Here is a 24,381-nt window from a genome sequence, read left to right on the forward strand (position 1 = left end):
GTATTTTCACCTCAAGGCTGAATGTTGGTAAATCAACTCTGGGCGCATTGATTCCTGCTTACCCCATGTGTGAAGTTTGTCCAGAAACCACAGAAAATGGCTTTGTTTTTAAAGCATTGAATATTGTAGCTATAAGAGACTTCTCTGTTTACTTTCATTTAAAGTAAAAAGTGAAGTAAGTGCTTTATTGTCATTGTAGAAGCGTGCAACTAAATTGTGTTCAGGTATCAGTCTGGTCCTGCTGCAGCTGAGCCGCACTGCCACTGTGTGTCAGTGGTCACTGAAGGGAAACTGTAGCACCCAGAAGAAACCTGGCTGCCCTCTGATCCTCTGGAATGAGGCGGTACGCGCCTCCTGGGCCTGTCCCCATCTCAGAGCATGGTGTCCTGCGTTGGTCAGCTCCCCTAGCTCCTCCTTCCTCCTGCGCAGCTCCCTCTGCTCCACAACAGTCTTTCACCATCTCCTCGTTTGTCCCGTCCTTGTTTCCTGTAGCTTCTCTTGTGACGCCTCCTGTGTGCTGCAGGTGTAGGGACTCATTTCATTCATTTATGTATTTATCAGGACAATGTACAGTTACAATGTTCTCGTAAGCAAAGAGCTTGTACCAGGCTGTAGGGTTTTCAAGCTAATTTCCATCTGTAGTCCTAGGGGACAAAAGCAGAATTACAAAGTGCAATATATACAGTGCAAATAATCATCATCATTGCAATCAACATTTAAAGCAGAACTAAGTAACTCATGCCCCTAGAGGCCATTAGCGCCACTGCAGGTGTCGTAGCATATTGTGTTTTGTACTCATTGCTCTGTTAGAGTAAATACTATGCTGACAGAAAAGACAACGGGAGAGAGGGATATTGCACATTGTGCCACAACTTAATGACTAATTTTTACTCAAACGTGGCTGTAAAAACTGCTAAAGTGGTGCAAGCCCGTAGTTAGCTTTGCCTCTTGGCCTGTTAGCTTCTTCTTCATGATTCCATTAGTCTGTATTGTGCCTCCGACCTGGAGGCAGGGACGTTGCAATTGTGGTTTTCTGGACAGAGACACAAGGGGAGATGAATGACCCCCCCAATCATCCCATTGAACACTTGTATTAACCCAGAGGGACTACAAAAAGGGTTTATTAAGGTAAACAAGTTATTTAGTTCTTCTTTTAAAAAGCCATCCATCCATCCATTTTCTTCCACTTGTCTGTTGCCGGGTCATGGGGGCAGCTGTTGGAGCTGCCCAAATCACATTGCACCATCCCCTTATAGCTCCTTCTGCAGGTGGTGGGTCCACGGAAGGAAGGCCTCATGGTTCTAACCGGGCCTGTTGGTCTCTCATAAGGGGCTTCTGAACCGCTCTTTGTCTGACCCGTCACCTAGGACCATGGGAGACCCTACAAGGGGCACGAAGCCCCCGACAACAGAGCTCCCAGGATCATTCGAGTGCTCAAACCCCCCCACCACGTTAAGGTGGCGGTTCCAGGAGGGGAAGCAGAAATATTTTAAAAGCAATAACGGACACAACTCTCTTGATTTAGTAAAACAATGATTGTGAGCACATCGAGCTGAATTTAATGCAGAACTAAAATAAATGGAATAATTTAAGTCAGTGACATTATGGTTATTTCAACATCATTTGAAATAGTTCATATTAAATTTACAACGAGCATGACCATTTACATGTGTTCTTTTCACTCTTTCTTGGTGTACAATTTTCTGGAGTATTTTAGTTCCCATAGTTGCATTATATAAAATGTGCTGTGACGTGTGATGTTGACTGACTGAGTGTGTCAGACAGGTTGAGAGGAGAGATAGAGGCAGAGGGTGGGAATGCTCAGGCGTGGAAGAGCGCTTAAACACATGGCACATGAGGAGTGGGGGCTCCGCAGCGGTGATTACATTGTCCATCAGGCCACAGGACAGCCCGCATCAGCCCACACGATTGATGTTTGACAAAATAATTAGAAAACTGTCTCAGCCTGTAATCACTGGAGCTCATCTTGCCAGCAAAGACTTCCATTCCATCGCGTCCCCTCTGCCATGCATGCACACTCATGGGCGGCACTGGGAGTAGCTGACGGGCTATACGGGACGCTGTGTTGATGGAGTGTGCCTGTTTACTCTTCGGGAACTGAAAGAGTTGATCTGTAGTGGGAGGGCGGCACTGACCACTTGAAAGGTCCTGCTGCCAGAGTTTATGGACTGAAGGAGAATGAATTAGGTGCACTTTTACTGCAGCCTCTGGCAGAACAAATGAGAAGTGAGATTTGAGACCCCTCTGACTGCACTTGGCTCTTGGAGCTTTGTTTCTAACACAAGAATTGGAAGAGTTGTCATAAAATATTAATTTTATTTTCTCCAAGTCTGGGGTAGCAGATAGCAATAACCGGATGGGGGCTCGCCCTGAACAATGACGCGTCTGATGCTCGGAGATCAGATCACAATAAGTGAGCACACAACACATTATGGGCATTTACACGTTCAACAGGCAAGGCTGTGAACCACTCAGTACACCCTGTTCAAAGGGAGCCTAACTTTGTTGTGTCAAAGAAGAAATAACATTTCCTTGCATTTACCATAATTACTGTGTTGTTAACAATAATTAATAATTAGAATAATAGTAATGCCTGGGTTTTATATGTCGCTTTTCTGGACACTCAGACGCTTTACATTGCATTATTATTATTCATTCACTCCATACTCGGTGGTGGTAAGCTTCTATTGTAGCCACAGCTGCCCTTGGGGTAGACTGATGGTTATTACACATTTAATTACCATGGTATATACATCAACACCACATGACGTGTGGCACAGCTACAGGGCACACCTCTCAGCTGAGGAGAGCAAAGAGCAACGAACTGGAGAATTCTTCAGTGGAAATACAATATTCCACATAGAGCTGACTTTATTACAGACTACACTCCTTAAATCAGAGTTTGTGCTGGATTTAACCAGAGCAAAATATTGTCTTAATTGTACCGAAGCGCTGGGTCTGCAGTGTTGCTAATCGTTTTGCCTAGAGGCTTAATTCATCTGTAAAACTCACCCAGCGACGAGGGTCAGGGCGACTAGACCCAGCGACGAAAAAGTACTAAGAGAACAAGCATGTCCATATTGAGCGAAATTTAACTGCAGTAAAAATAATCACAATGCCGTAGGATACATCTACAAAACAAGCATACCGTACGGGACAATCCACAGAGTTGTAGTGAAGCCACTGCAATCAACATATATATATATATATATACATATATATATATATATATATATATATATATATATATATATATTTAGCTTATTTTATATTCATCTAACTTAACTGAAACCCTTGCTTTCAGAATTGATGGCCTTAGGCTGATCAGTCTGACTGATGTGGTCTAGTTCTTGCTTTAGTCCAAAGAGCACCTTGAATCCAAAAGGAAAGAATTGCTTATCTGTGTGGTGTGTGTCTGCTATACATAATCATTCAATCATTTCCACCCCACCGAAGAGCGCTGCGAGCATTAAGACACCAAAGGCGGGTGGAAAATGGCAGTGCTCGCTTGTGTAACCCGGAAATCTAACTCCATATTGGATGTGCCACTCAGCAGCTCGGTGGAACATGCCTAACGGAGCCACTGGGGATGAGAGGACTTAACAGCAGCTTTAAACAAACGTCACGCACTTCAGAGATACAAAATCACAATGTCTTTTGGCTTTTCAAACACTTTGCGAAACCTCTTTAAAGGGCCTACCTGTATACTGCATACGGGCTGCTGAAATGTCAAAGAACGTTTTTTGTCTTGTTTGGTTTGGCGAAACAGCAAGGTATGAAAGCTTAACTGTAGTAATGTTACGATTTTTACAGTAATGCCTGGAAGAATTCTTGGCTGCGCAATTCTGCCTCCACTGAAAAGAAATCAAAGAGGCAAAGTGAACCCTTTCTCTTTGATTTTTAGAGTTTTTAGATCTTGCGGCGCTTTTAAGCAGCTCCACACACGGTGAACAGCGGTGACTCACATCTGTAACAACTTCATAAGAAAAAAAAAACATAATTTAAAAATAAAATTACCTCTTCAGTACATTAACACACCTCATAAACCGATCGAAGAGTGAAATTACTTACATGTCAGATTGCTTCTTTATTAAAGGCTCCATCTGTAGCAGCAGTTCAAGGGTCACCTTATCGGTCCACCTTTTGACTCGGGCCCAGGCCCCTGGATAATACGTGCATTGATTGAAAACCGGCGCCTTTTCCTTTGCCTCTACAGTATAGGCCTTCATTGGGTTCTCTGATCCCTCTAATACCTGCGCAAACCCTTAATGGCTAATTGATATGCTGCGCTATTCTCCTGAGCTCCATTTGAAGTCTGCAGGGCGCAATGTCAGACTTAGCTAACCCCCCACACCCCTCTTCCTGAACTCAAATAGCTTCTCATTTGCATACCAGGGCAGACAATTCCAGGTTTTGACAAGATGGGGTAAGAAAAAGGAAAGAAAAGCAATATTCCAGCTCTTGCAGCAGTGGAATGTATGTAGGGAAAGTGCTAACATGGCCAATCAGCATGTTGAGAAATTGCAGTCTGATTACGCCCATCTGTTTCGACTTGCTTTGTGCTTTTCTGACAATTTAGCAGAATCTTGCCCGGACCTCAGGACGAGTGAATTGTGCCTGCTCTATAATTTCAGAATTACTCATATCTTCAGCGCAGCCTTAGTCATTCGCCGTGTCCGGAAATCACTTTACCGGGCTGGCTTTCAGTCAGTAGTATGTAAAGGAAACCTGCAGTCTGTCCTGAAAGTTCCCCTTCGAAATACGTTAACAAAATACATGGCGTCAAAACAGAAAGTATAATTTCATAGTGACGCACCAACTGCAGATGTGGTTCATTGCACATGCCACATAAGCCTGAGTATAGACTTCTATAGACTCTAGAATAAAAAGAAAATACAAGTAATGTGAACATTTTAAGCATCATCAACATCGACATAATGACATGGGGATAATGAGGGCGTGAGTATTAGGTAGGAGTCAGAAATACTGTAGTAGCTGGTAGCATGGTGAAATCTATCTCTAGATTATTAGCATGCACTCATTCTGGTTTAATTGGCTAGTGTGGCATTGTTTCACTTGTTGGGCCCCCAAGGTATTTATTCAAACTGTTACACTGCATTGCTTGTAGAGCCATTTAATTGGCTTTAGGGGAGGAATTTGCAAGTCTGCCAATTATTGCAAAGGTTGGGGGGGTGACGAAACAATGTAATGCTAACAAGGAACTGTGAATCTCACAGCATCTGCAGCTATTATAAAACTGGAAAGGACTGACAGGAAGCAACTACGGTAATATGTTGCTATATTCTTAGATTTCCTGCATAGGAGAGGTCCTGTTTGTTTACACTTGACACACATGTTAATACACTAATAATGTCCATGATAATTTCTTAGGTTTGTGAGAAATAAGAGTGCTTGACCTACAAGAACCGAAACTGGCATCTCCGCGTTCTCTGTTGGCTCTGACACCAAATTGTTTGCCCACTTGTGGAATGGAGTCTAATATGTGCAAGTGTCCAGCATATTTAGACATGCTAATGATGAGGATGTGACAAAAAGAAACTCTGGGTGCAATGATTTGCCTTGCAAAGCACACCCATCTGCCCTTTGGATGGCTCATTGGCTCCCAAGATCAGGTGCAGTGTGAACTGGAATCATTTGGTTAATTGACCTTCTGTGTGCATGCATTAGAATAAATTAATTGTGATTGGCCAAGCAGCATTAGAAACAACGCTGAAAATGTTGGCTCTTTTAAATTCATCTGCTATCTTGTTGTACTCAGTCTCTGCAGTGATTATGGATGCCAATTTCTAACTATTATGCATATGATCCATGTAATAGGAAATTTCCTGCTCTGACCCGTGAGTAGAAATCTCAGGGTCTGTTGTAGTATTTACTTTTGTATAAGCTCTTGTCGTGTTGTTGTATGTTGTGCAACAAAGATTATAGAAACATCATCCATTCCCATAAGTGACCTTGGTTTTTTGGATAGAAAGTGTCCACGCGGCATCGTTGTGTGCGTTCGCGTGTCTCATTGGTACCTGATGGACAGCCATTAACCCTCAGTGAAGAGGTTGAGGAATATTTATGTCTCCCTGTCAGCGCTGACACGGCACCCTCTGGGGATGAATAATATGCCCGGGCCGCACAGACTCCAATTGTGGCATCCTATTCACAGAGAAGTGGAGCTGTGTGTGTCCGTTATAGGTTTACATTGTGTGTGCATGTGTATATGCGGTGATGGACATTGTGATACCCTGAGGTGAGCAGCAGGAGACCAGTCCTATACATCCCTCCCTGACATCTGACAAACCTTCAGCTCACCGCAAGTGCCCGCCACTCTCCGCTCACCACGTGTCATTGCTCATGGTTTAGTGGGTCATATGAGCTACACTAAGACCTTATTAATGAGCTAATTATCTGTTGTTGGCCATTACATGGATCTAATGGTGCTAATATGATAGTAATAGTTAAGTCAATGGGCTGTAGCCAATAATTTCATAGCACAGATAATTAGCCATTTAATGATTTGCCTGCTTTTGCATGCTGTACATTGATTGGAGGTGAAGTAACAATTTGGGCCAGTTATGGGTTATACAATCTCAAAAACTCCCATTATAATATAAATTGTTAACATAACAGACCTTTGTTCTTTGGCAAGTTGTCCATTTACAGAAGACTTTCAAGATGACATATCCAGACACTGTCCTTTACAAACAACACAATATTATGGCTTGTTGTGGTTTATAGGTAGAAAACCCTAATCCTTTAGTTTAGATAAACATGTTCTAAAAAGTATAATAAACTAATTATTAGAGATGCACTTTTTTTGCGTTTAATACCAATACCGATGCTGGGGGCTTGAACACCTCCCAATATCCGATAATAACCGATACCGAAGAGACTTTCTTAAAAGTAATTGCTGTGAATGAAAATATTGGTCCTCTTTTCCTCAGTGTGAGATCAATAAAGTCTCATTTTGCAAACAAGATGTTATCAGATATAGGCTATCTATTAATAAACTGTCTTCAGCCAAGTGCTCTTTGAAGCAGACCCTAACAGCGTCGTCTTTTCTATTTCTTTGGCAATGACTCTGCCGGGGAGCTTCCACACGCACTTGATTTCAATCTCCAGATCTCGATAATTTGTGATTTTTCTCCGCCTGTTTAAACTGTTATCTGGGATAGCCACATCAATCAAATCACACATTTTTGTTGTTCTTGTTATGGAGAACAGATTTGCCAAGATAGTACGGTACGGTAGGAATGTCCCACATCAACACACAGTGACGACTTCTTTTTCATAATGATATTAATAATAATAATTGTTATAGTAATAGTAACAAGCAATTCCAAACTTGTGTTGCCTCACTTATAACCATTGAACTATGCCTGCCCTCTATAGACACACACAGAGTAGGCCATTCACTGCTGCTTGGCCAAGATCACAATAGAAAAAAGTATTTCTTTTTTGTTCTGAACTTGTGTTTTCTTTTTAGTGAGAATGAATTAGACTCTTAGAAAGCTATTACTTATGTGGTGATGGAGCGATAGAAGTTCTTATGGCTTTCTGGCTAAGGTTGTCTAAATTGGTTTCTCAACTGGATTCACTTTCTGTACAGCTACAACCACTTAAGGTGTGAAAGAACGACATTTCTGCCGAGACTCGGTCATATTCTTCAGCCAGCAGAGAAAAACAGGAATCAAAGAGGAGTTGTGTTCAACTTTTGACTTTGTGTTGTGTCTTTGTTTGCATGTGTCCTGGCCCGGGAACCACATTGGCTAGTAATGTAAATGTAGTTAAGGTGTTGCATATGCACATTTGCTTTTATTTGATCAGAAATTGAATTGAGTATATCAAATTGCCAATTTACTTAAAAAAATGTGCTTTTAGGCGTATATACATATTTTTTATGTAACAATTGAAATGAACGTATGTGTGTGCAAAACTTGATGAGGGCAGCTATTTTTGCCTGAAAAAATCCTCGGCATCAACTACATTTCCAGAGGAGAACATATGCAAGCAAACAGGAAGCGGGCTAAACCAGTCAGCAGGATTATGAATTGCAAAACTCACTGTCAATGTGTTTTTGGTCATTTACCGCCGGTTCGAGAAGCTCTCTCTCCCGTGCGCCGCCCTATGTGCCCATGTCAATGCAAAAAGTGCCTTATGCTGACAGCATTAGAAGCTTAACAGAATGAACAAGCCATCATTTTCTGCCAATACCATGCTAACAAACAAATTTCGCTTTCAAAATGGGTCTAGTGATGGTTTTTGGGCTTTGAAAATCTTCTTAATTCTTATTACCTAACAAAATCCAGGAATTGATCTTGATGTGTTCGAGTATATCATGGTTCGAAGCTCAAAGAAGTACATTTTTCATGATATGCTCCTTTTAAGCACAGTAAATGTTCATCTAGACTAGAGCTGTCTGCTGGTGCTCATTCTCCCAGGTGAAGTGCATCTTCTCTGGGCATCGATCAGGCTGAAAGGAGTGCTGGATTGTGAACCCTGGAGTAAAAGTGCAGATTGTCATCGGTCAGGAGGTGTCTGAGCCAGTTACATGACCGCTTGGTGACATGACGCTGTCTGTCTCTCCGCAGACCAAGGAGCGGCTGTCATGCTTCAGCAGGCTGGATAATTATTTCCGTCTTATCCCTCTTCTCCAGGACCAATCCAAGCCTACAATAGGAGCGAGCACAGTGCCTCCCTCTCTGTCTGACTCCAGCAGCTTCTGTTCCCTCACGCTCTCTCTTAGCCTTGCACCTTTCACTCTCAGTGAATGACTAAGGCTCACATGTCAACCACCTTTAGGAAACATGTGCTGAAAAGTTGTCCCTTTTTCTGTATGACTTTGCTTCTAAGGTACTTTTTATGGGTTTGTGCTCCATCCGTTAACCATGCAAGACTCATCATTCAGCTGTGAAGTGAGGCACAATTACGGCGTACGAGCCTCTGAAGGAATGAAATGACTTTTTGAAATTGCTTGGCTCTGTCGGCAGTCTGAATGTGCCGCTGTCACAGATGTTGATGTTTATCATTATCTCAGTAACAAGGCAGAATTTGTATATTTGTATAGACTAGACTTTCTTTTCCCATTTGTGCCAGTATTCAACACTTTCCCACAATGCACAGCTAGTTTAGCTGTTTGAAAGTTGAGCTTGTTATTTTGTTAGTCCTTACGGAGCATGGGATAAACCATTTAGAATAAATGACGAGCAAAAACGCGCTCAACTCACAACGTATTTGACAGGCTATAAAAGTCAATCCTGACTGGGAGTGCTGTCCTTTCTTTCATTTATAAACCATTTAGAAAAATCATTATTGTAATAAGTAATTGTGAACCAACTTTTTTCTTGTTTTAGAGGAAATGTGTTCTTCAATCACATTCAGAACATTGTTTATGGTGGAGGCAGCCCTTGAATGGTCTAGTTATCCAAAGGCTGTTCACAACAGGACAAAGTCACGTTATTAAATCCCATTTTAAAGTAATCACTCTGCAGCTTATGAGCTAAAGACATTTGAGAGCTACAGATTTCTTCTTCTGAAACACCGAAGAGGCACCAAGAGCCCCCCACACCTGCAGTACAGTGGAGTCATCACAAGAGGTGCAACTGTAAACAAAAAAGGACAAAGGAGGAGGTACCCGGGCAAGACTCACAACTTAAGCCACACGTGGCTTCTGTCCCTACCACTGTTTTGGCTAATAAATGTTCATTGGAGAATAAAACAGATTAACTGCTAACCTCTTCCCAGAAGATGATCTGAAGACTGTTGTGGAGCGGAGGGAGATGCGCAGGAGGAAGAGGAAGGAGGAGGTGGAGCTCACCAGTGTAGGACAGGGACAAACCCAGTAGGTGGTGCAGTGTTTCAGAGGATCAGAGGAGACTGAAGGCAGTCAGCAAGGTTTCCACCGGGTGCTACTATTTCCTCTACTTCCAAAACAGGTCTGGTTGACCCACAATGGTGGCATGCTCAGTAGCAGCGGCTCAGGACTAACACCTGAACACAATTTTTCTTGTATTATTAGTACAATGACAAATAAAGTACTTTTCTTATTATTATTATTACTATTTTCTTACTTACTTTCAAACTGAGGCCATGATATGAAGCAATCAACTAAAAGTGTCTGTCCTGATTGGCACTGTGTGAGGCCAGCCTAATTTAGAAGTTGTGCATGCTAACCTGGATCCCGAGGGCCAGGCAGATCTCACAAATAAACAAGGTCTGCCAAAGCGGGCGGTGACTGTACAGGCTGTCTCCACCAGATAAGACAGAACAATAGCCCTTAATAGGCCACAGCACCCATCTCCAACCATGGCTTTTTCCTGCTCCTTTCGGCTCTCCACTAACAAAGAAAAACAAGATGCTCTGCCTTTTTTCCTCCCTGCAGAGATTAGCTGTGCTGAACAGGGGTGTGGGCATGGAAATGTGTATTTGAATGATAATTCACACGCCAGCCAAGAATGGGGTGCTTGCAGAATGATGAAGAATACAATGTTTTTCACTGCTTGTTGGATGAATCGTCAAGTGCAACATCTTTAAGCTTTAGAGTGCATTGAAAACAACTTTGAAGTCACGCTTTTCCTTAACTTCCCTCAAGCAGGGTTTTTATAAATAACAAACTGCAGCAATGATTCTGTGTGTAAGGTATCACCATGCTTTTTCAGTGCTGCATATGGCCATTAATTACTCCATTTGGTTACTTTTCCTTATTTTTATTGCTCGGATTGGTTACTTATCATGTAAGTCTTCAGCCCGCATGACACTTCAATTCAAGCAGAGGCATAAGCTCTGATCCTGTGAGTGCTGCTGGACTCAAGCACTCGCCCTATGAGGTTCGAGGCAAACTTTTTAGGAAGAGCGTATTGTAGCCGCAGACTTGGATTGATCATATGACTGATCATCCCATTATAATACTTTGATATTCATACAGAGTCACACTTCCTTCTGCGGTGTGCTTGGTGAGTACATAAAGCCAGACAGAAAAGGTGCTTTTTTACTCTGACACAGAAAAGCCTTGGTGTGGTTCGCATTGGCAGCAGCAATAATCCTATTTTGTGAAATCGGAATCATTTCAGCGGCACACATAAGGCACCGGCTCATGGCGTATTGCTGCACACGGATCCTGCGAAAAGCGCAAGCTGCTACATTATGACGGCTGCCTTTATGCTGAGCTCTGATGAAAGACATCCACCCTGCTGCCAACTTACCTGAAATGAATACCTTTAAGGAGAGCGGCAGTGCTCCGTGCAGCGACTCTCCCCAGTGTGATGCTGGAGATTTGAGGCGGATTGGACTGTGCACTGCCATTTTATACCTGAAGATAGGATTTCCGAAACACTCAGCGCCTGAATGCAGCTGAGCAGAGTAGGACTTTTGATTGCAAAGGGCATCATACCAGGACCTAAATTTAGCCCCTATTTTTCATCCATTCCGTTGAACCTTAAAGGATCTGGACAAAGGAAAATCAGGCTCTATCATATTGTTGAATTTTGTGTTTGCCTTAGATAATGATGCCCATCTTCAACGCAATTATCTTTTTTGACATTTCTTCAGGTTTCAAGAGTTTCTGCATGAAAAAACAAGAGACACCACTTTTTGCCATATGCCTCTTGTTACAATAGTGATATTTGTTCTATCAATTCCTTGGCTTCATATCTTAAACCAAAATAAAATGGTTTGGGTTATGTCCTCTTTTACACTTAACTGTAGTTTTGTTAAAATTCTTCTCGGCAGTGGCTATACTTAGCTACAGCACAACCGATTTCCAGATACTGCCCACAAAGTGTTGTACTGCTGCATGCAATGCACAACCAGAAAAGATTCACTAAAAGACAAACTTTCAGCAAAGTGCAACTCCCAGCTACATCCATATTTCTATAAACTGCATTTACTTCTGTGCCAAGCAGCATAAATCATGTCTTATGTATCATTAATATACATGGCTGTCAATTGGAGACGCATGAATGGAAGAAATATGGTTCTTCCCAAAAGAGGCAGAGTTGAAAAATGGGCTGCTGAAAGAGGGAGAACATAGTCTTCCCCCAATGCGCCTTCACAAAGCATCTGAAACTCTACTGCCCCCCAGTGGCTTGTCTCTGCACTTTGTGTGCAGTATTGGTGTTTACATATAGGCAGACCTTGCTGTATAAAGAATAGGTCGTAGAAGGTATATATGTGTACACTAGACCCAGGTGAGCCCATTGCGTATTCGAAATGCACATACATATTGTAATGTGCCACCAATTCCAGTTTTACCTGTATTAGAATATTCCACAGTGAATTGAATTTGTGAGTGGGCGCAGGAAGCCTGGTATGCATGTATTTGATTTCCCAAAACTCCCTTGAAACAGAGGCTTTATATTTGCAGTACAAAAAATAATGTATTTATTTATGTTGCACAAATAAATTAAAATGAAAAAACACTTTTTTTCTATTATACACATATGATTGCTTATAACCAGGAGATGTGGCATTTATATATAATGTACTGCAATTATGTAAGGAGAATTAAAGGGATAATTCAGGATGTTTGACATAGGGCCTCATTTCCTAGTTATCCAGAGTGTTGCTGATTTCTGGAGATATTTGGAGATATAATTCATGCAGTTCTTATATTTGAAGAGTTTGTGGCGCTAGGCTAGTGCAAGGCTCGTGCATTTCTATGATATCAGCTAGCCTGCATTAAAAACCACTCCACAGTGCACCTGAGGCAAATTACTTACGCTAGACTAACCACATAAATGTCTGTGTCGATAGAATAATTTTAACCATTTTGCATTTAAAATAACTTATTTTTGAGCAGCATCAGCTTCGTGGTTGTATAAGCTACGCAGTGGCGGAGTGATCTGCTGGAAAATAGTCCATCAAAATGCGATCATTCATGTGATGCAAGGTCAGTTATATTCCAAAAAATTATTCTATCGACACAAGCATTTATGTGGTTAGTCTGGCGTTATAAATGATTTGCCTCAGGTGCACTGTGGAATGTGTCAGACTGTTTTTAATGCAGGCTCGCTGATACCATAGAAATGTGCTAGCCTAGCAGCCTAGCGCCACGTAACTCTTCAAATATAAGAACTGCATGAATTACAAAAAAAATATCTCCAGAAATCAGCAACACTCTGGATAACTAGGAAATGAGGCCCTATTCAAAAATCCTGAAATATCCCTTTAATCAATCATTCTCTTTTACAACTTACTGATCTCAAAGGTTGCTTTACAGTTTTCATTATTCACTTATCAGTCAATCTTTGTCATCAGTATGTGTTTATACATTTTAATTTTCTTATTTTGAATTTTTCTATGCAAATGTGTTGGTCCAGTTTAAAGCGGAAAACTATTATTTGCTAAACATTGTTTGAAACCAAACACTACTACCATACACTACTCTTACCATTCACTTTCTTCATCTCCACATCCTTATTACTGAATGTGAACTGTGTAAAATATCACCGCAGTAATGTTTAATCCCAGCAGTTGTCCAACTGTTGGGTCACAGTGGACTGTGGTGCATTAAAATAGTCTTGCTGAGAAATGATCGAGCTAACCAAGGTTAATGTAAATGTACAGTTAAGTGTACAGGAGGCCCTGAGGCGGGCTGTGGGAGACCGGTGTTTGATGCACAGCACTCTTCTCTTGTTTCTCATTTCAATACTTATTTTACTTTATTCCCCAGTGTTGTATGAATTGTACTTTATTTATTCGAAAGGCTTAAGTATTTGTTTGGATCTGCATACGAATAGTTAAGTTAGTATTGTTTTGTTACCATAGCTACATGGCTGTTCATCACATGTCGCTGTTTTGGCCATATACATCATTAAATGTGTGGAAATTACTTTATTAACTATATGACTTCAACATCTGTACTTGAACTTCTTGCAATTTCATGTCCACATTAATACTGTGTAAAAGCACTCCATGTAGATTGTTTTTACTCTCTAGTAAATATGGCCTTCATAAGAACTCTCGGCTGGCTTACACTGAGAGGACAATACTATTGTTTTTGCTCTGGTAGCTCCAAAGTCCTTGATCTCTGGTCCCTGTAAACATCATTACCACACAGAAAACACACACCACATGCACAATCTCGCAGAGACACGGGCTGCTCATCCAAATGGCCGCTCACAGATTAGCAGTGATTATAAACAAACATGGGGGATTAATCTTGTGTGCGCCCAGTCTACTTTGCACTGAGCTAGCACGCTGATTACCGAGAACATCCATTGTGTGAAAGCGCGGACAGAGAGGCATGACTGGCTTCCTTTACCTTTACACCCCCCTCTCCTCTCCAACAAAAAATCCCCTAAAGTTGTGATCTGTGTTTCATTATTGTTATCTTCAGGCTCATTTAACGGCAGTAATTGAAATGATTCAGTATAAATCCATAAGACCATCAGTGTGCATTAGGAGCACATCTATGAGTCTTTAAACAAAAAGGCAATAAGGTAGTGTGACTCAAGGTAATTTGGAATGGACTGTGTGTGTTTGTTACTTTGGGTCCTATCCTGTACACCCCATTATAAAGTTAAACTAGTACTTTTACAATACTTTCAAGTGGCAAAACAAGTCACTCCCAAATCAGGGCCTCGCTTTGAAAAGCCTTTCTCGAGTCACCTGCCAGCCGGGGAATAAAGCAAAGGAAAGTTAATCAATGTGACATTTTAGCTTATGGAGTATTTAAAATACTTTATTTGTGAATGCTGTTTCATATTGTCAGAACTAAGCAAGATCCATAATGTGTGTAATTTCTGCTGTCACGGTATCACTCTGAGATATTGCTCTATTATTTTGCCCGAGTGTATCCTGCTGGCCTCTTTATTGCCAACAATACATTCCACTTTATTCTGCCTGCAGTGACAGTGCTTTATATCATCTAAAGGTGTGGCCCACAGGAGCATGCCTTAGGATCAAGCTGCTGTGAGGATGCACAACTGAACGTGACGCAATGTTGAAACATCAACTCACTTTGAGTAGTTTGCGTTTGTAGTATGATGTTAAAGTTTCAGATGAATGGCCAAAACCATTCTTCAACTGGATGTCATTTGAAAACTGAAAATCCACTGAACCTTATCAATGCTTGGGTGCACAAAGTTACCGCTATGTGATAAAATAATCCATCTGCTTGGATACAAATGGTTTCACTGTAGTTCATTTTGTCTGACAATGTTAAACTTTCCATGTGGATAGAGATCTACTAGCTTACAAAATTATCATCATTAAGAATTATTGAATATAACTAAATTGTGGACTCAGACCTGTACTTAAACAGCTACTTTAAATCAATAACATCAGCTGCCCTTTACCATCTAAAAAGACAATTTAGTGTGACGTGTCTAAATCTGCCTGGGAGAGACTTTTCCATGCATTTGTACTGTGACGGCCTGGTGTCTAGACCCATTAAATACAGCCATATTAGATGGTTTATTCATGGTTATTATGTAAACAGGAAAATACTTTGGAGAAAATGTTTCTAATGAATGAATTCTAATAATGAGCTGTGATTTGGTCAAGATTCAAGATTTTTTATTTGTCAAACCATGTGAATCGTTTGAAATTATGTTTCTCTCATCCTTGATTGTGTACGAAACTGTTCCTCAGTCGACTGGAACTGACCCATAGATTCCGCAGTCTCCTCCCTGAAGGCATAACCTTGAAGAGACTATGTAATGGGTGCGAAGGGTCCTTGGCGATCAAAGCCCCAACTTGGCCTAGTCAATAACAACGGCTTACACTTGAATTGCGCTTTACAAGCCTGTGTCACAGGTTTCTCAAAGTGCTACATAGTAGTTGCTATAGTGTGTTGTTCATATCCTGAGCTCTTATTATATCAGTATTAAATCATTACTTTTTTGTTTATTTTAAGCTGCCCCCTAGTTGTACGGATCTGGCCCGTGTTCGACACCCCTGCTCTAGAACCTTCATCTCTCATGGGAATCACAACTTTCTCCACGTTTTTCTGGCGGACAATAAACATATTTATCACACGCAAATAAAGTCAAGCCAAAATTGGGTCCATATGGATGTTTTTTCACAGCAAATTGTTCAGTAGAATCGGAAAAACGGCACTCGTTGCTAGAATTAGCATATGCAGCATGAAGCTAGCATAGTTCCCGGTTAGCATTTTCTGTTTTTTTTGTATTCATGGACTGTTGAACCCCTTTGCTCTTCTCCATGTCTCTGTCTCTTTATTATTTAGTAAAAAAAATATAGTCATTATTCAGCATTTTTTTAGTAATGATGGAGAAATGGCTGGTTCGAACTTGACCATATAGATGTTGTCTGTATCTATACTTTATTTTGATCCCATCTTTTCGCTTAGGTTGAAGCCATCCTGGTGAACATCTTTGGGGGAATTGTCAACTGCGCCATCATTGCCAACGGCATCACCAAGGCCTGCCGAGAGCTGGAGCTGAAGGTGCCTCTGGTGGTTCGGCTTGAAGGTGAGTAGCCAGTTAATAGAAGTGGGACTGTATCTGTTCAGTGAGGAATGCAGCATTGACTGAGCAACTCCACATAAAAGCCTGCCCACACTGCAGTTATGACTAATTCTTTTTGTGGCTGAAGGTAAAATCCTTAGCCCTATCTCGCAATGGTTTCAAGCAATAAAAAAAAAAATGTCTTTGTGCGAACTGATTCAAACCAGTTCTCTAACAGGACAATAGAAGATATGTTTGTGTAGGCTCTCAGTCATCCAGGATTTGTCCATAGTAGCAAAGATGTTTTAATTTCATCGACTGTATTGGGTTGATTGAGTAGAGGACATTTTGCTTCCATCATCAGAAGTTTTCTCTTTAGCCTCTTGTAGAAGTTTCTAGAACAGTTAGACTTCTAAAACTGTGTAACAAAATGTGAATGGAGGAGTTTGGAAGTAATCCTGATCCTGATCAATTTTTCCCTAGACTTTTCAAGAGTTTAAAAGTATGACACAAGCTAATCCACTGTGGTATTTTTGTTGAAAGGAAAGACCATAATTGAAAACATTGTGAAACGCTCAATGAATTTGTAATTTATACAGTTTCAGATGAAATCTACAGTATATCTGAAATAACCAGACCTGTAGTGGGGTGTTGAGTTGGGTTGGACTACTTCATTGAATCTTAATGAAAATTATTAATACTTTTCCACAAAGCTATATACGTCTGCACTGCCTTGTTCCGAACTTGGGAAGCCTTCTATTATAGTTGCACTCCTCTCCTGAGCCTATCCGTCTTCATTGTGGCCCAGTGTCTCGGTGGGGACAGCAGTGCATTCCTCATACGTGTCACTTTGTGCCGCACCAGTCATTAGCGGCAGCCAGAATAACAGCAGAGACAGCACTGATTGGCTCACCCCTCACCCCTCTATGCTAACGAAACCAGAGCATCAGTGTGTGTGCGGGTGGCACCGGTGACTCCTGGAGGCACGGGGCCAGTTGGTGGTTAGCTTAATTGTCAAGATCCTGCCAGGCAATGCCTGCGTCCGGTGGAAGACTATGTACCATATATGTGTGCGTCGCCTGTTGCTTACTCGGTCCACGCAGTTTTCTAATATGCATTGTGGGTCATGCAGTGTAAGCTGTTTCCAGAGCCCCACCGTGGGTAGATACAGAGGAGCTTGCACTCCCCAGTACTGCAGGGGTGTGGAAGTTTATAACATTTGTCACGGGAGTCTAGTTATAAACTCATAGAATTGACTTAATTGGAATAGTCTTATTGCTCTTTATTATGATAACTTTTAAATCACAACTAATGATTCATCGTTTTGTTGTTTTGTTAGTTATTCTCTTCTTGTTGTTTTTTTTCTATCTGACATTCTTAATATACTGCGACTTGAGTTAGATCGTGTTTCCACTACAGACTTTAATGTGCAAGTTTTATTCTGAGCACGCTTCAATGTGCAGAAACCTATACACAGCCAGAGATGCTGTACTTTGCATCAGATAATTGCCATAATAAGCCTTCAAAACCATCCTAAGGATTAAAAATCTACCTCAATGACTCTGAATCTCCACAGGCGCACACCAGTTCAATGTGTTGCTGTTAAATGTCTGAACCATCAGGGATTGGGTGACATTAAGCCGGATGCACCTGGTCACCAAGTTCACATACATTAGTAACATCAGCATTTTAACCTTAGTAAAACAAATTACCACACACACAAAGTTCATCTGCATCTTTTTAATGTGACACTTTCACCTGACTGCACAAGCTCCACAGTCCAGAAGGTGGCTGCTGGTGGCCTGTCTGAGCTCGCTGGTACAAATCCGAGCTTTAGCCGTGGGTCATCACTTCCCGGGTGGCAGTCGCGTGGAGAAAACTGTTCAGAATCAATCAGCTCCACTCGCGAGGCTGACCGCGGGGGCGAGACACGGCGGCCCGCGCTCTTCAACGGGGATCAGAGTGGATTAACTGGCACACTTTTAATTGGGAGAACTTCTTTTAAAGGAGCTATATCATGCTATTTTAGCCATTCCAAAGTTAAGTATAGGCATTTATATGATATATTGTACCTCTACCATTATGGAGCACTCATTTTTGTGATAAATATAAGTGTTTTCTGGAGGTATTTTTCAAACCCGGAAGACAAAACGCTTCGATTCAGTTAACTCCGCCCCCTCTCTCCGCACATACAACTTTACCGTAATATAAATAAAGAGCAATAAGTGAAGTCACTTCACGATGCAGTTATACGGAGTTGACATCTGCAACACAGCTTCATAAATGGCTAACACACATGCTAATATGCTAACACACAAGCTAACCCGCGTTTGGACTGACTCACCGCTCTGCTCCATCGTTGTTTACATTATGGGACTCGCGTTGGTTATAAAAGTTAATCCACTTTGATTCTGGCGAAGGTTCACCAAACATCCATCAGAGACAGTCACAGAAAAACAATATTTTGGCTGATAGTCGCTGAATCCCGGAGAAAAAAACAGCTGAGTGGCCTCTTCCTGAAAAGGGTTGAATATAAACTCCTCGTCCTCGTAGCCAAACGCGCTTCTTTTTCTCCGTGACATTATCGTTAGTTAAGAATAAAAAACAGCTGTGTCCAGAATAGGTAACGAGCTCCATCTTCACAGCTGCAGCGCAAACATGACTGATCTGTTCAGACGCGATGTGTTTGTTTTGGCCACAGCTGACCTGGAAGCACCTCGGACACATCCTTTTTTTTTTTTTTGTTTTGTTTTTTTTTTTTTTTTTTCATTTTTTACTCTTTGTTTCTCTCTTATGACAGAAATAATGAAAACGCTGTTTTACAAATTAAAATCAGGCCGTAAGCATAGAATTAAGACATTACATTACAGACGTCGAGCACTTCCGTTCCGCCGTTGTTACGACACAATTGAACACTCACTCGTTCACGAGGAGAGGGAGGAGCAGCTGCTCAGAGAGCAGGATTCAGGAGGATTGCGGAGAGCTGCGTGAATGAAGCCACAAACCACTCTGGGGGTGTTTTTAATAAGGAAATAGCATAACAACATGGCTAAAAGCTCCAAAAAGTCGATTTTGCATGATATAGGACCTTTAAAGGCTTGTGTCGATTAACCGGGAGGGGAGTTAGAAATCCCCATATCTCAGCACGGACGCTGTTAAATGTTGCCTTTATTTGTTTTTTCGCTTAAACGTCTCCTCACCGTGATTGCGGCAAAATTACGTCGTTATCAAAAATTACGGCTATTATGATTGGGTGCACAGTGGCAGAATGATGAGATCTCAGTGTGAAGTCCGCTCTGCAACTCAGGAGAAAAAAATGGTAAATTAAACGTTTGGGCTGAACGCTTTTCAACAATATCTAATTGCGATCTGGTGTATTGAAGTCATATTGTTAGATTTGTGATTAAAAGTCAATACTCACTTCACTGAGCACTTTCAGAACATGTGGAGGTTTGATTTACAGGAGTTTCATAAAAAGAGAACGGATGTTATGTTACCTAAAGAATGATGAATTATGATCATCAAGACTGCTATTCCAGTTTGACCACGGTTCATCTTGAATACATTGTAAAAGTGGAGTTAAAAGCACTTTGGAATGTTAGTTTCTACCTTTACTTTTGATTCAAGGCTGCGAAGCGTCTACAAAAAGCCCTAGGAGGAGGGTATCGGCACAAAGCAGTACTTTTTTGCGGTAATAACAAGGCAGCAGTAAATGTCGTGGTGTGACTGCTGAGCTCGTATAGCATCACTCAGGTCACATGAATGCGCATTATCAAAGTGGCCCTCAAAATCCTGAATATGTGACAACAAACACATCAAAATGGCATTCAAAGTCGTATTCAAACCAAAATGCTAAATGTTTCCAATCCCGAGCCGCCTTCACTAGTCACACATTCTCCGTAAAAGTCCTCTGTGCCGCTGTAGTAAACGCCCGGAGAGGCCCCGGGGTTCAAGTAAAGGAGGCTATAACGTCTAACCACTCCCCTCACTCTATTGATTTACTGAACCATTTCTTTCTGCACACACAAAGCTTTGATTAATGGATAGAAAGCCAATAAAAGCATTTTTTACTCTCCGCCTTCACATGGGAATCATGGAATGTTCATCACATTGGGTGGAATAGACTGTAAAAGTCTATTCCACCCAATGTGGGGACATCTTAATCTACCGGTGCAAGCAATGGAAGGGAGCGCATGGATTTTATATTAGTTAGTTGGTGGTCCATTCCAGTCCCATTCTCACTTATATAAAGCGTTTCCACCAGCCAAGTTTTTGACATGGATGAGTTTTTAAGCACGTTGTTCAACTTCCAGGAAGCAATGTTAGCCTGCTGCTGGTTCGATAAAAAGGCTTTACAATAAATGCACAGGAAAGGTCTTTCGCACATGTCCTCTTTTACAATATACAGAAAGACAATAATAATTTGACTTTTGGGGAAAAAACAATGAATATAATTGCCAAGATAAGGACATGACATATTAGTCACATTCAGTTGCTCTTAGCTACTCACATATTTGCCATTCTGTGGTCTGGCTGTCCAACACACACGCAATCATGGAACGGTAAAATATCCTTTAGGCAAAAGAGGATGAGCTGAGGCACTCTGAATTTGCGGAAAAAAGGGTTTATTAAAAGCGTTTACCAACGTCTTCATCAGGGCAAGTAACATCACAGGTGTGTGAGCCCCATTTAAAACAGGGGGGTCTCACATGACCACAAACATGTGACGTATAAAATACCATAGACATTTTTTCAAAGACATCTTTCAAAACTGCAACATGGGCCTTGAAAAGACCATAGACATATTTACAATAGCTCCAATGCATAAACTGCAATATTATTTACACACAACGAGTCATTTTCAGATGGCAGAGAAGTGTATTGAGCACAGACCAAACAGACCTATACCGTACCTATACAGTGTGGAGCCTGACCAAAACAACAGTCACGTGGGATCACAAAAATCAGAAACAACCCATAGGTACAGAAAAAAACACATCAAAGTAGGAAAGACCGGGGCCCCAGCAAATTAGAAGAAAGGGGGAAATTCTATTAATTATTATCTTATTCATAATTTACTCATTAAGAATTTCATTAACTTACTTTGACATTGACAGTAAAGGCAGAAGAGATGGATGGCTCCTGATGGTCATTAATAAATATGGTTTGTCTCTGAACATGTTGCGGGTCATTTACTAAGTGTTTTAACACCTTAGAGTGCACTGAAGTGGAGCAATAAGCAAGTGCAGTTGATATTTACCTTTCTAGAAAACGGCAAACTTGGTGCATGGGCCCTGATGAATATGCACACGGAGGCAATTTCTCCACAATGTGCAAAATTTGAGGCGGGGAAATGCTTGAAAATGATTGCGTTTCAGCGAGCGCTGTCGTATTTATCTCGGCTATGTGAAGCAAAACTATGCAAGAAATATATACGTTGGAGAAGCAATTTAGCACCTGGCTTAGTAAATGACCCCCTTTATGTACTACAGGGGCTCGCCATGTAATTAGGAATATCATGAAAAAGTTTGTTTATTTCTGTAATTCAACTTAAAATGTGAAAGTAATGTATGATATAGACTTATTACATGCAAAGTAATAATTTTGATGATCATGGCTTACAATTATTATTATGGCTTTTTTAAATATTCTAATTTTATGAGATTTTAAATTTGTTTTTTTTACAAGCTGTGAGCCAAAATAATCAAAATTATAACAAATAAAGGCTACATATCTCACTTTGCGTGAAATGAGTCTCCCATATATTAGTTTCACAGTTTAAGTTGAATAACAGAAGTAAATGCACTTTTTCATGATAATCTAAAAAATATTATATCAGTGAAAAAGTGACCAGTCTAATCTTGTAATGCACGGGTTCTCAAACTTTTTCATGTCCCACCTCATGGATCCTTTGGTCCAAAACAGGATCCAGGTCTAAAACATATACAGTAGGCGACAGTGGCGCAGATGGTAGAGTCGTCTCATGATCGGAAGGTCGGGAGTTCGAATCCCACCTCCTGAAACGGCACATTGTCGTTGTGTCCTTGGGCAAGACACTTCACCCACATTGCCCCCAGTGTCTGCGTACATTGGTGTATGAATGAGAGTATGAATGGGTGAGTGGATCCTTGCTGTAAAGCGCTTTGAGTGCCTAATGTAGGTGGAAAAGCGCTATATAAGTTGAGACCATTTACCATTTACCAATAGGTGATTCCTCCAGCCATCAGCCTCCACATTGGTGCCATTGCCCACTGCTCCTTACGTGTTGCCCCAGCGCCATCGAAGGGTCAAATGCAGAGGACACATTTCTCCACAGGAACAATAAAGTGTACCTTCAAAATGTTCCATTTTTTTAATGAAATTGCGTTGATGAGATGGATGGACAATCCTGACCCACCGTGAGTGTCACCACATGCGCTGCCACTATGGGCCAATCTGACCAGCATGTTTTTTGTAAAAGTAACGTCCCATTCGGTCCAGAACCTTCTGACTGTGAGGCAAGAGTGCCTTCCACTGCACTTAATGTAAACCCTGTCTGACCCAAGAAAAGCGCCACATACTTCAGGACTAAATGCATAAATAATAATGTGTCTAATAAGATGAGAAGGCGCCCGAGTACTTACCAGCAGTACACGTCTCACAGTTTGAGAAACGCAGCTGGAGTGGACAATGCTCCTGCTCAAGCTAATTGTGTTCAAAATAACCCAGAGCATTTGCAAAACTCTGGTGGGCACCGTCCTTTGGCCCAACCTCAAGCCTTATTATTCCACTGAAATATGCTGTCCGCTAATTGACTCCCTCTTTAAACTGGCATTTTCACAATCGTTGCAAAAGAACGGCGGCTAATTGGGGCAGAAATCCAGCAGAAACGTGTGGTCAAGCGGTAATGTAATCACACGCTGCTTGTTCTTGTGTTGTTTCCGCACAGGGCTTGTCGTGTTAATGGGACGGAGCACTTGAGTAGGTGGCCCGTTGGTGAACTGCATCCATTCCAGAGAAAACTCAAGGTTGCAATAACTTGGTTTCGTTTCTCTGTGAACAGGTGCATTTTGCAAAATTGGCATGTATTTATTTTGTTTATTTGTATCATCATTTCAGCTCAACAAGCCTAGACTGTGACTAAGATTGCTTGGTCATTCAAAAGAGTCATTAAGCCCCGTGAATGTGAATACTTTCTGGACGACATTTAAAGTGTGTTAATCATTATTATCATCACCATTATCATCATCATTATTTCCATTAGGTGTTGCAACCCTTTCCACAATCACAAAATCACATCATTTATCATTCTGAAGTCATCAAAGTCATAGAATTTTTCTTCATCCTACTCCTGTTCTTCTTGTCATGGATTGTATTAATGCTACTGTTGTTGTTTGATGGTTTTTTGTGGCTTTTCTTGTTGCATTACCATGAAAAGGGAATAAATAGATTATATGAAATGAAATGAAAAAAGTACTAACTGACATAACTGAGCCACAAGTTCAGAACATTTAGGTTCCTTATTTAGGTTTTAGTGTAAATACAGTTCTTAGTTCACTAAAGCAAAACTACACAAACCATTTTTCTTCTTAAATCTGTATCAGATTCTGCATTAAATCTAAGTTTCTTGTGAAATTAGGGCATTGGTCAAAAATTTTACGGCAGAAGTTCTTTCAAAAAACACAAATCTAAATGGTTGCATACTATAGGCCAGAGTTACTCCTCATTTGAAAGCTAAGACCTATAAAAAATCTAGAAGGATCTTTTTCCATGCACTGTAGCCACAGGATCGCCACTTTTTTTTACATTTTGCGTCACATTTTGTCACATTTCCCCCCCCCCATTTTTTTGTCACTTTTTCATTCTTTTTTTTGCTTTTTTTTAATCACATTTTTGTCATTTTTTCATCACTTTTGGGTCACTTTTCATCACTTTTTCGTCCCATTTTTGTTGCTCTTCTGCT

At 41.0% G+C, this 24,381-nt stretch overlaps 1 protein-coding gene across 1 annotated transcript in view; it reads left to right on the forward strand.

Annotated features, from left to right (window-relative positions):
* The window catches only part of suclg2 (succinate-CoA ligase GDP-forming subunit beta), a 94,561-nt gene that overhangs the window by 65,065 nt on the left and 5,115 nt on the right, over positions 1-24,381 (forward strand). The window contains exon 10 of the mRNA XM_079579316.1: positions 16,343-16,463. Within this exon, the coding sequence (XP_079435442.1) occupies positions 16,343-16,463 (121 nt within the window). The remainder of the gene's footprint in view (positions 1-16,342; positions 16,464-24,381) is intronic.

This window comes from Gobius niger, assembly GCF_951799975.1.
Source record: "Gobius niger genome assembly, chromosome: 20".
NCBI classification, from domain to species: domain Eukaryota; kingdom Metazoa; phylum Chordata; class Actinopteri; order Gobiiformes; family Gobiidae; genus Gobius; species Gobius niger.